Source organism: Camelina sativa, chromosome 1 (genome assembly GCF_000633955.1).
Source record: "Camelina sativa cultivar DH55 chromosome 1, Cs, whole genome shotgun sequence".
Taxonomy (NCBI): domain Eukaryota; kingdom Viridiplantae; phylum Streptophyta; class Magnoliopsida; order Brassicales; family Brassicaceae; genus Camelina; species Camelina sativa.
The window spans coordinates 8,842,977-8,855,118 of record NC_025685.1 but is presented as its reverse complement, the minus strand read 5'-3'; the positions used below and the strand labels follow the sequence as shown (position 1 = coordinate 8,855,118).

At 34.9% G+C, this 12,142-nt stretch overlaps 5 protein-coding genes across 9 annotated transcripts in view; 4 read left to right on the top strand and 1 right to left on the bottom strand.

Annotated features, from left to right (window-relative positions):
* Nucleotides 1–3,481, top strand: part of LOC104784217 (abscisic acid 8'-hydroxylase 4-like) — a 7,650-nt gene extending 4,169 nt beyond the window's left edge. The window contains exon 9 of the mRNA XM_010509276.2: nucleotides 3,206–3,481. Coding sequence (XP_010507578.1) covers nucleotides 3,206–3,305 — 100 coding nt within the window. The 3' untranslated portion in view covers nucleotides 3,306–3,481. The remainder of the gene's footprint in view (nucleotides 1–3,205) is intronic.
* LOC104784207 lies at nucleotides 12–1,092 on the top strand. The gene is made up of 5 exons (XM_010509267.2): nucleotides 12–229; nucleotides 299–388; nucleotides 471–578; nucleotides 659–910; nucleotides 991–1,092. Exons 1-5 carry the CDS (start codon nucleotides 20–22, stop codon nucleotides 1,075–1,077), a joined length of 747 nt encoding a protein of 248 aa, XP_010507569.1. The 5' UTR covers nucleotides 12–19; the 3' UTR covers nucleotides 1,078–1,092.
* LOC104765789 (LAG1 longevity assurance homolog 2) lies at nucleotides 7,949–10,152 on the top strand. The gene is made up of 6 exons (XM_010509228.2): nucleotides 7,949–8,107; nucleotides 8,370–8,581; nucleotides 8,708–8,863; nucleotides 9,098–9,283; nucleotides 9,377–9,555; nucleotides 9,802–10,152. Exons 1-6 carry the CDS (start codon nucleotides 7,958–7,960, stop codon nucleotides 9,819–9,821), a joined length of 903 nt encoding a protein of 300 aa, XP_010507530.1. The 5' UTR covers nucleotides 7,949–7,957; the 3' UTR covers nucleotides 9,822–10,152.
* Nucleotides 10,267–12,133, top strand: LOC104784172 (UPF0496 protein At3g19250-like). Of its 5 annotated transcripts, none has more exons than XM_010509257.2 (4): nucleotides 10,267–10,591; nucleotides 10,687–11,169; nucleotides 11,311–11,610; nucleotides 11,693–12,133. In XM_010509257.2, exons 1-4 carry the CDS (start codon nucleotides 10,513–10,515, stop codon nucleotides 11,770–11,772), a joined length of 942 nt encoding a protein of 313 aa, XP_010507559.1. In that variant the 5' UTR covers nucleotides 10,267–10,512; the 3' UTR covers nucleotides 11,773–12,133. The 5 variants fall into 5 exon arrangements, with proteins under 5 accessions (XP_010507559.1, XP_010507549.1, XP_010507553.1 ...); XM_010509247.2 differs by having other exon boundaries at nucleotides 10,687–11,214; XM_010509251.2 differs by having other exon boundaries at nucleotides 10,687–11,214; nucleotides 11,311–12,133.
* The window catches only part of LOC104705592 (protein CYPRO4-like), a 2,898-nt gene continuing 2,719 nt past the window's right edge, over nucleotides 11,964–12,142 (bottom strand). Inside the window, exon 3 of the mRNA XM_010421620.2 lies at nucleotides 11,964–11,987. Within this exon, the coding sequence (XP_010419922.1) occupies nucleotides 11,964–11,987 (24 nt within the window). The remainder of the gene's footprint in view (nucleotides 11,988–12,142) is intronic.

Sequence of the window (12,142 nt, the reverse complement as noted above, 5' to 3'; positions counted from 1 at the left end):
ATGGTGTGAGTGTAAGTGAATGCAGGCAAGGTTTGAGCTTGATGAAGATTGGCAAAGGATATCTGTGATTCACCAGATGGGACATTTGTGGCGATCACACAAGTCTGTCACGGTGAAGGCTATAAATTTGGCTGCAAATAACCAAGAGAGGATGAATTTGAGACCACCAAATATTGGTCCTGTTGATTGGCAAAAATTTGTCAAACTCAAAACTAGTGCTGCATTTAAGGTAATTACTTGTGATTATAATTGTTTAGTAGTTGATTGGTGATTAGTAATTAACATGTTTCATTATTAGGCCGTGAGTGAGAAATATAAAGCAAAAAGAAAGAATCAGATACCTCACACCACTAGTCGTAAAGGGATCAGCAGACTAACAGAAGAAATGGCAAGCATATATACTACAACTATGTTGTTTATTATTATACATAGTGCTTGTACTGTTACTGAAATTTTGTTTTCTGGAACAGAAAGCTGAAAGTGAAGATCCTTCCAGCGTGACAAGACTAGATGTTTGGATCAAGTCTCGCACCAAAAAGGATGGTACACCAGTAGATACGAATGCAGCTGATTTGATTGTAAGTCTGAATAGAGTTGTACACCAGTAAATAGTGTGTTATCGACTAGTAAAACCTGAAACTGTCTTTATGTTTTTCAGCAAAAAGCAGCTGAAATTGGTGGAAGTGATGCTCCAGCATTTTTAACAAATCCAGATGAAGATCACCTCGCCAAGCTTTTAGGACCTGACAATTCTGGTAGGCTGAGGGCAATGGGTAGAGGCATGAGTAAGACCAAATTAGCTTGTTTACAAATGCAGAGCAAGTGTATGGCTGAAATGGAAGAGCGGCAAGTAAAATTAGTAAAACAGGTCAATGCCTTGGAAAGTGAACTTGGCAGAATCAAGAATCAGGTTAGATACTTAAGAGTTCTCTACTATTCATCAGCCAGTTAGAGTAATATAAATTGATGTTATTTTTGTTTATGTTACAGAGACCAGAAGCTGAAATGGATGAAAACTCAGCTGCAAGAGTAACATATTCTTACTTCTTTTCATATCAGCTAAGTGATTCTTCTTAGTGTCGTTTATGATTCTTAGTTGCTCATGAAATTGTTGCAGAGTGTAAACAAAAGAGCACATCCTAAGTGTGTGTTTGTTGATTGGTCTGACATTGATGAAAATGTTGGTGAGGGTCGGATTCTTTCTTCTGATCCGGATGACATAGTGAATGACTGTCGTCTTGGCCCTTATGATCTCAAAGTGTTAGTTGAAGCTGCATATAAACCAGATGCATTTCTATGGAGACCTGCACAAAAGATCTTTCATATGAAAGAAGCTGTTGGACATATAATCGCATGGCCAACTGATAAGTGTAGACTGGTAGACAACAACATCCAAATGGAAGACATTGCCCCTATGGTATTTATAATTTCTAGCAATGTGTTAGCAATGTATTACCCCTGTCTATAATGCTAATTAATTATATTGGATTTGTTTACTGATTGTGTTTAACAGGGTATACAAGGAAACAAATGTAAACTATTGGATTTGTCTAAGGGTGACGTCATTGTTGCTGAGGGGCGTTGGGAGACACAAGAACCAAGTGCGTTGGTTAACGGAATTCCTCTTGGACCAAAAGCAGTTAAAGTATTTGTGGATTCAGTAAAGCAGCCTGATACATCACTATGGAGACCTACAGCTGAAATGTCATTTCTTGAGGACTGTTTGATGGCTTACGTATCTTGGCCCCTGAGTAAGGTTGATTTTGAAAATCCCTCAACTCCAACTGGTCAGAATGCTACATCACATGCTTCTTTGTCTGCATCAAAGGCCAAGTCTGCAGCCACAGCTTCTAAGTCTGCTACAGAGTCCAAAACTTCAGCAACAGCTTCAAAGGCTGCATCGCAGGCCAAATCTGCATCTATGTCTTCTAAGTCTGCATCTGGTTCTGAGTCTCCTGTTGATGATGCAACGGGTCCAATATCACCAATAAAGAATACTTTACCATCACAGTCTCCTCTCAGGAAGTCTCCAGTAAGTGTTTTCATATGTTATGAAGTTGTTTTTGTTAATTATATGATGACTGATGGTTTATATTGTAAACATGGCAGCGCATTAATAAAGTTATTTCCAAGGAGAATAAGAAGTGCAAGTTGATGGATTTAACTGAAAAGAATAGGGTTGTGGCTGAAGGACGATGGGGAACAAATGATCCAGAACATAAGGTTCACTTTACTCGCTTGGGTTCTAATGCAGTTAAAGTGTGGATAGATGTTGTGAAGGTGAAAAATGTAAAAGTTTGGAGGCCATCCGATGAAATAGAGATTATTGAAGATGCACTTAGCTCCTGCATTGCTTGGCCAGAGAACAAGGTCATTATGTCTTAAACTGATGGTTTTATTGTGTAATGTTAAGTACTTGAGATTGCTTGTTTATTTTGGATGTTCTTGAGACTTTGATGGTAAACTGATGTTCTTGAGACTTTTGTTATGTATTTTGGATCTGAGACGTTTATTAATCAGATTTTATGAGATTTTATAAAACAGGTTATGTGTGCTATAATCACATATCAGAAAATGCTATAAAAGTACAGGTAAACGTTATGATAAAAGAATATACCATAGCACAGTAAACAAGATAAAACAGCATTTCGCAACAGCTATATTAGATATGTATAACATAGCACGAAAAATTAAATATTGTATAAATTTTTGCAAAATTATAATCTTGATAATACAGCAGTTTATTAGAGCTATGCTATAAAACTATAACATAGCACGAAAAAACAAATGTTGTATAAATTTTTTCAAAATTATGATCTTGATAATATAGCAATTTCTTAAAGCTATGTTATATTTTTATAACATAGCATACGTAATAAGTGCTATTGTATATGGGGTACATATAATAACAGTGCCCTAAAACAGCGCTCATGAAAACGCTATCAAAGACCTATGATAGCGTTTTTCTCTGGTTAACAATGTGCATATTTGTTGTAGTGTCTGTTACCATCTTAAAAACGTGTCAAAAGAAACATGATTTTGAAATTTATGATCGTACGCAAAACACAATTAAGACTTTTGTAATAGTAACTTGTCTAAACATGATTAAACACATCACTATTCCTAAAGTACATGACTCAAAAAACATAAGCTTTTCACATGTGATGTACTAATTATGATGATGGTATTTGGTTTGTGTATGCAGATGGGAAGTGAAGGGAGGAGAGAAAGGAATACAATACAGTCCATTTCCAATCCCTCAAAACGGTCTTCTCGCTACATTTCATCGTGGACATCCTCTTTAGTTGTTGTTAAAAACCTTCATTGTATTCTATTACTAATTAATCTTTGTCTTGATTAGCTTAATTTCGATGATTTAAAATCCCTTCCAAGTTTTTAAAAATCATTATTGTATTCCTTGGGGGTGTTTTAAGTAACATGTAACAACTATGATGGAGTAAAAAATGTCGATTCCGGTAAATCTAAAATTACCATTCGAAGTTCGAACATGGTCATTCTATAATCCTATGTTTGGTGGTAAACGTAAACAAAATCAAAGATTGAGAGACCCACGTGAAGGGAGCAGCCACGACCGCACAATAGCGTGAATGTGAAAAAGAAAGAAGAAGAAAAAAATTAGAGGTGTGTGTGTCTATGTGTGAGTGGACTGCGAAAATGACGTGGCTACGAGCATCTTCTCACCTCCATAGACTATGCCACGTGTCGTTAAACTAATTGGCCACCTAGAAAAAAAAGTTATTCGTCTTTAATAAAATCTTTAAAAAAAAATTTGGGGTCCGTTTCATCATATCTTCGACTTCGAGGAATTTGCCTCCCTTTATTATTTTTCTTTTAATAAACTGTAGAAATTTTAGATCTTTTCAAATCTAGGTCTAATTAGAAAACTTAAATTGAAATTGCGTTCTATACATATATAAGAATTAACTTATGTACCGTTAGGCTGTGACTTTTTTTTGTACCTATGTAACTGACACTAAATTTACTAATTGGACAAAATATAGGGGACTGTCCTTGAATTTTGGTGGCCTAAAAGCATATTTCACTAATTTGATTTTCCATATGAAAACTAATAATTTTCTTTTACTAAAATATAGTGGAAAACATTTAAAAAGTTATTGAATACTTTAACAATGTAAAACAATCTAATAACCAAAGTTAAATCAAATACTTTATTAAATATTATAATATTTAGTAGCCAAACTAAATCAAATATTTTGAGATTTTATTGTTAAAAAATGAATTAACCCAAAAATAATCAAATAATGAACTTAATACATAACCAGCTGACCTATCCAAATTATTTAGAATCATCTCCTAAAATATTTGTTATATTGTGTGGCCTAAAGCAAATGCTTTGGCTGCTTTATGGGTGGACCGACCCTGAACATAGTCTCTATGTTATTGTAAACATGCATGTGTATCTAAACATATCAGCAGGAGGTACATCTCACATATTACACCATTTAATTTAACTCATATATATTACAATATAGGGTAATGGCAACACAACCTATACATTTGGATATGTGATGAATTCAGTAGCTATACTAGCTAGAAGAACAATTAGGGATGCATAGCATAGGGTAGTTAAATCACACCAAATACAAACCAGACGTAAAATTAGGAAAGTGATACATATGCTAACAAGAGACTGCTTGCTTACAAACTCTGATCGGATAAGTGAACTGATCGTTATTAGATATATTTTGGTTATTTATCTCTAAATACACCCTTAAAAAATAATTCAAAGCGTTTTCATACCTAGTGTTAGAAGTGATTAACTACAATGGCATGTGCATGCCTTATTCATATATATGATGCTTGGATTTGTCTCCGGTACGATCTGAGTAGCCCATTCTAATAGATTTAAGCTATACACATATTTGAACGATATTTCTTTACCAAATAATTAGTAATAAGTTTTAGGATCCAATTTATTTGAAATTTGCGTTTATCTCATATTGTTAAATAAAAAATCTAGACAAAAAATTACGTAACTTTTTTTAGGGTTTTTCTTGTATCACAGAATATTTTGAAATATGCAAACGCAAGTCTAAAAAATGAGGAGATAATCATCACACTAACATGAGAACCACACAAAAAATGGGGAAAAAGAAGAAGTATCAACATTGATCATATAAAAAGGAGGATTCCTTTATTTATATATCATTATTTATTATTGATAATATTTGGGGTGTAAATTTAACATGGGAGTGTTAAGTGTTGTACCAATGAAAATGTAAAGTTAGCTAAGGGGGACCTAATTTACGAACTGGTTTCCTTTTCAGTTTTTAGTCTATTTAATATACCATTTTTGTTTGGTGCTCCTACTCGTGCAACCAAACATCGCCATTTTTCAACTATATATTCCATTTTATTTTCCAATTGTAAAACAAAACGAAACAAACAAAAAAAATGAAAAAGAACTTAATCTTTATGTATCTACGTGTTGTAGTTTATCTGTTTCAATCTTTTATTTTTGTGTCGAAAATTTAATAGTTGTTGTCCCGTTGAGTGTGTGGTAGGTGAAATTTTAATTCATAATAAGATATTATATGCATGTACAAGTAATTATTTTGATAGCCAGAGACCAGAGTGTTTTGAAGAGACATTCATATAAAGTAAATTATGAAGGAACTGATTTCTAATATCGGTGTTAAGTGACACAAAAAGAATTGTTTTTTTCTTAACTAATGTAACGTAGAATTGTAGGTATTAAATTTGATGATTTGAATTTGATGAAGTGTTAATCATGATCTTCTTTGCTTTCGAAGATTCAAGTTAGCTACATGCAAATATAGATTATATGTAAACATAACCCACGTGTGATGGAACAATGGTATGTGTCTAGTACCAAGAGCGTAAGCTTATTACAGTGTTCGATTTCACTGCGTATAAACTACAAACTGTTAGCGCATGGGCCACTTGTTCATTTAGGCTTTGTCTTGAATTAATGCTTTATATATGGATGGTGGACTTTGTTTAGCAAACTCTATTAACATGCGTGCCTAGTGCCTACTCATCTTCGGAATTAGTTGGGTGCTTCGACCAAACCCGAATATCCAAATGCTAAACCTACTAACAACCAAAAAGCTATATTCGTCAAACATAAACCATTCAGATTATTTGGTCCTTAAACTTGGTTTAATGATTATATAATTCAAAAGTAAGGCTACGAGAACTTCCACTTGGTGATTCAAATATTTGGTGCTGACCAAACATTGATTACGTTCTCATATCATATGGTGTTTTGGGCTTGCGCCCAAGGCTATTACATTACATACTCACATATCCTAGAATTGTCACTTAATAAATTGGCAGATTAAAACTATCCATCGGGCTTAAACATAATTGAAGAAGCCCATTTTTAACTGGTTCTCGAATTTATATAGGAGTGTATGAACTATGAAGGATTGTGGTTAACTGGTTTATAGATGACAAATTTGACAACGTAATTAGAGAAGACTAGAGAGTCTAGCTAGATTAATCAAATATGTAGACAGAAGTAAGTGACTTAGATAAATTTTAATATATATTTTGTGGAAAAAAAAGATAAATTAATATATATACGAACTACGAAGTGGCAGTAAAAAAAGAGTCTTTGGTTAGAACTTAGAAATAAATGAGTCCAAGCGTGACAAATAAGAAGACCAGTGCTGAAAGCATGAGTTCTATAAACGCCGTGGATGGAATCATATTGACAAGTGATTACCGGAAAGAAAAAGATTACAATAGCTACACCGACTAATATTTGGTAGGAATATTATATCATACAGAACATACATATTATTATGATTGATCTGTCACGTAGATGAATAGTTATAAATTTAAAGATGTTATATATGAACAAAAAAAAAAAAAACACTTTTTAGGAAAATATCAAGAACACATACATTGACGTAGAAAAGTAGTCCCAGCTAGAAGAATACTATAGCAATGGGGACAAAACACTCGTTGTCAATGACTTCAAATTAGGAAGAGAAAATTAAAAGTTTGAAACAACGAAACTAGCCAATACCACTTGCATTGTTAATATTAAGTAAAGCTAAGTTTTTGTACATAAAGATTATTAACATACAAAATACAAACATAAACAATTAAATATAGATGACTTAACGATGTTAAATACGAAAATATGAAAAGGCTGGAAGCTAATTAAGGGGACATGATCATTGCTTACACTTGAGCATCATGCGTATGCTCCTGCTTTGGTTTAAAGTTAATGCAATCCTTATCGTAGAGCCTAAGTGTGTTCTTATAATTATTCTCGTTTGGCTGAATAGTTATCTTATTATTTTTAGTTTTTAATTGGTTCGAGGTTATTACTTATTATTATTATTATTTTTTGTACAACAGGTTCAAAAGGTTATCTTACTAGAAAATATATAATTTTGGTTATAAATATTGCCCTTATTAATCCAATTCTTCATAAATTTTATTTTTTAAAATACACAAGATGAGCATAATAATTTATACTACTAGTAGTTATCCCTACCAAAACAATAATAATTAATAAATACTAGTTATTAGTATGATGAGTTGTTATGTTGATACGATAAATAAATAAAAAAAAATACACAATAAAGTAATATATAAATATTAAAAAAAAAAAAAGGAAGGCCGTCGTGATGAGATCCCAAACATCAATTTCAATTTCGCTAAAAGCTTTTTAATTGCAATTTCCATCTGTCTCCTCACCGGAGGGATCAAAACGTGCTCCGATTCTCTTCTCTTCCCCCCCGATAAGGTCACGCAAAAGATTCCTTCCGATCGATTTCTCCCTTCCGATCACTAAATTCTCGGCGGTTGTTTTTTTCCCGGCGATTTTTTTGTTCCCCCGACGAAAAAAAAAACATTTTATTCTTTCCGTTGGATGATTCTTCAGTAATAAAAAAAGAGGTCTCTCTCTCTCTCTCTCTCCTTCCCGGCGCCGGACATGGACTCCGTATCGTCACGCAGCGTAGACGCCTTCGTAAAGAATCTTAAACCGCCGCCGTCGATAGAGGTCTGGCATTTCCAGATTGCTGTCTATTTCGCTTTCGGATTCTTCTTCTTAAGGCTCTTCCTCGATAGATTCGTCTTTCAAGTAAGTAAGAATCTTTGGAAAATTGATTACGTTAGCAGAGACATATTATTAAATTCGCCTTAAATTAATCATCATCATCATCATCATCATCATCATCATCATCATGATGGTTGCGTTGACAGTTGAATTTAATCGAGAACAACATAACATGTTTTTTCTTGTATTTATATATATATATATATATATATATATAGATAATTTGGATATTATAAACAAATGAGCTTGTTGGTTGATTCTTGTATATATTGGATTGTTATATCAGAGGATAGCTGTGTGGCTTGTGAGTACTGGTTCTGCTCCGATCAAACTGAATGATGCTGCTACACGGGCTAAGATCGTTAAATGCAAGGAGTCATTGTGGATATTTTTGTATTATGCTGGTTGTGACCTTTTCGTTCTCAAAATCCTTTATCACGAGCCTTGGGCTACAGATATCAAACTCTACTTCCACGGTTGGCCTAATCAAGATTTGAAGTTAGTATTCTTCTTCTTCATATCTTGCTTTTGCTTCTTGTTTAGACATATATTGACATGGCGTAGTTCCCTGGACATTATAATGGAACAAAAAATGAGTTATCTAATGTTTGTTTTTGTTTGTAGGCTTTCAGTAATGCTTTACTATATGTGCCAGTGCGGTTTCTATGTGTATGGTATTGCCGCTTTGCTTGCATGGGAGACCAGAAGAAAAGATTTTGCTGTTATGATGTCTCACCATATTATTACAATCATCTTGATTAGCTACTCCTACTTAACCAGGTAATTTTGATCTATTTGCATCATCAGTCCATGATTTGTTGTGAAAATCTGTATAATAGAGTTCTTATTTATCTGTGGTAGATTTTGATTGGATTGTTAAAACTCAAAAAAGAAAAATTTGCATTTGTTTTCTTGTTAAAAAGATTCGACAGTTGACTCATGTTTTGTTGTTTAGTGAGCTATAGAGCAACCTTAAAAGATTATTTGGGGATTTTTTTTTGTTTTCTTCTGCAGTTTTTTCCGGATTGGAGCAATCATCCTAGCCCTTCATGATGCAAGTGACGTGTTTATGCAAACTGCTAAAATTTTCAAGTACTCTGAAAAAGAATTTGGAGCAAGTGTCTTCTTTGCACTGTTTGCTATCTCCTGGCTGTTGCTACGGTTGATATACTTCCCATTTTGGATCATCTGGGCCACTAGGTAGATACACTTTATTTTAACTCTTTTTACCTACAATGGTCGTTGTCTATGCTTGATCTGACCTTACACACTTTTTTTGTTTTTTTGTTAAAGCATTGAACTCCTGGATTATTTGGATATGACATCAACTGAAGGCACATTCATGTACTATTCTTTCAACACAATGTTACTGATGCTTCTTGTGTTCCACATATATTGGTGGTATCTCATTTGTGCCATGATCGTAAGACTGCTTAAAAACAGAGGAAAAGTGGGAGAAGACATTAGATCCGGTAAGACTTATGTACCTTTGTTTTAGCTCTGTTTTGAGTAAAACTGTTTGTCTATCTTTCATTCGAGTCTGGGCCATTTTTCTATATCGTTAAACCGGCTAACTTTATGAGCAAATGACTTCCTTAATGACTTGCAAAGCCCCAAACTAATTATATTCTTCATTGTTGTATGTCCTGTCGGCTGTGTAAGTGTGGATTTATTAAGGATTATGAGTAACCATTGTTTTGTTCGTTTGTTAATGGCAGATTCAGAGGATGATGATTAGGCTTGTTGCAAGCATGACAGATACGGAACATGTTTCCACTTCTCCAACCAAACCATTTTAGCTGCTGAAGAATTTGTTCTCAGCTTCATTACTTTACTAATTAGAGTTGGAGGTAAAAGAAAAGGAGAAAGGTTATAGTTTACTTTTTTTTTCAATTTTGTATTGGTCTGAGTCCATTTCGACATTAGACTGCATATTCTCTTTGACATATAAGAAAAGAAAAAGAAAAGAAAAAAACAGAAAAATTGAGGTTCTTGTGTTGTTCTATGCTGTATAAAAACTAAATGGGAAGTCTTTGTAAATGCAATTCCTCATTGTATGGTTTTCTACACACCATAGCCTTTGTTATAAAGCTCATTGCTGATATTATCTGTTTTTTACTGGTTACTTGACTTTATCAACTCATGATGAGTTATGAAACCAAGTCCAACCCAATTTGATACAATAGATTATGAAACCATAAAAACCAAAGGAGCTGTTATAAGAGCATATTGGAGAACCAATCATGTATGTTTTGTGCCCAGTATCTCTTGGAGTCTGGAGATGCTCTTTGGCCGAGAACAAATATGATAATCTAAAAAAATAAATTATTAATGGCATTGAATTGAGTACAAGTGAAAAGTCAACGTTACAAGCTGTTATGATGGTTGAGTAGCTTTCCATTGATGAATCAAGTTCATCTTCCCTCTCAATGCCGCACTGTCCTTGCTTTAAGCCCGCTTCTCCGGAGGCCTCTCTCGGCGACGACCCTCATCCACATCCTTCCACAGGTATATAATTTTTTTAATTCCAGAAACTGCCCACCAGGTGTTTGTTGAAATGCCTGAGTGAATAGTGAGTTCGTCTTTGACTCTTTGTTGTACAGAAGGTGTGGCCTCCTCCACTTTTAACCTCAGCCGCGAGTTGGCTCACGCTTTTCGAACTCCTTCCAACAACGACAGACATTCACGGCTTCTAGAGATTGACCCAACACCAGAAAATCTTGAGTTGTTTCTCTCTCAAGAGCTCAAACCAAACAAAGAAAGAGTTCAAGAAGCTCTTAGAGACGCCAAGCAGACTACACTCACCCAACTCGTCTCTACTTACTTCCCACACAGCGAAGATGCTACCCGCCTTTGCTTGAATCTTTACCAGAACGTCCACAGTGCCCGCTTCCACCTCTACACACCTCTCTTAGAACTCTTCCGGGGTAACCCTGCCATTGACGAGTCCTTCTGTAACTTAGCATTCGATGTTTTTCTTAAGCTCGACACGTTTGAAAACCCTTTCTCATCTCCTGAATCTCTCAGCTTTCAAGACACCAAATTATGCATTAACCAGCTGAAGGACAAGCTGGACACCCGTCTCCGTAAGTCTAAGTCACGGGTCCGCCACCTCCACTATGCCACAGCTGGTTCTGCCTTATGTTTTGTTACTGCTGTTGTAGCGGTTGCTGCTTCTGCGGTTGTTATCGCCTATCATGCATTTCCCACCCTTGTTGTTGTTGCAGGTCCCTTGTGCAGTCCCTACCTGCCTCACAGTTTTAAGAAGAAGGAGTTAACTAACATCTCTCAGCTCAATGCTGCTGCCAAGGGTGCTTTTGTGCTCAGCATAGATCTTGACACCATTGACTGTCTTGTCTCTCGTTTGCACATGGGGATTAGAAACGACAAGCTTCTCATTCGGCTTGGATTGGAGAGGGGGAGGGACATGTATTCAATTCAGGAGTTTGTGAAACAGCTTCGCAAGAGCCACGTTAACCAGACCCATCAACTCGAGGTTCTTGTGGCTCATATGTGCCGCTGGTTCGGTAATGTTAACAAATTCAGATCTTTGCTCCTCAACGAAATCCTTACTCCCAGAACCTAAGCTCCTAAGGCTCTTTGTATCAGGATTTTCTCATTTAGAGAACAAATTACTGCCATCTCTGAGTCAATCAAATCAAGATCACCAAGGTCAGTGGTTTTTTTAGCGTCAGTTGGTTTTTGAGTGTATGTAGATGTTGAGCTATCTGTAGCTGGGAATAGAGACTTTTTGGGTCCTTCAATAAAATTGTTCATAGACTTGATCAATAGGTTCGATATTAGATGTTGTATTGGTTCATATCATCATATTGAATAATTCTTTTGGTAAATTCATAAGTTTTCACTTCAAATAGCTGTTTCACAAAGTGTATATGTTTGAAAACTGAAATCAAGTCATGAAAAATTATGAAACCAAGTCATACCCAATTTTACTCGATCGAGAACAGGTAGTGTCATCTTTGAGAAAAAAAAAAAGCCAAATTGTGTCACTCAATACAAACCTTCACACGACAAAAAAAAAAAAAAAACCAAACACTA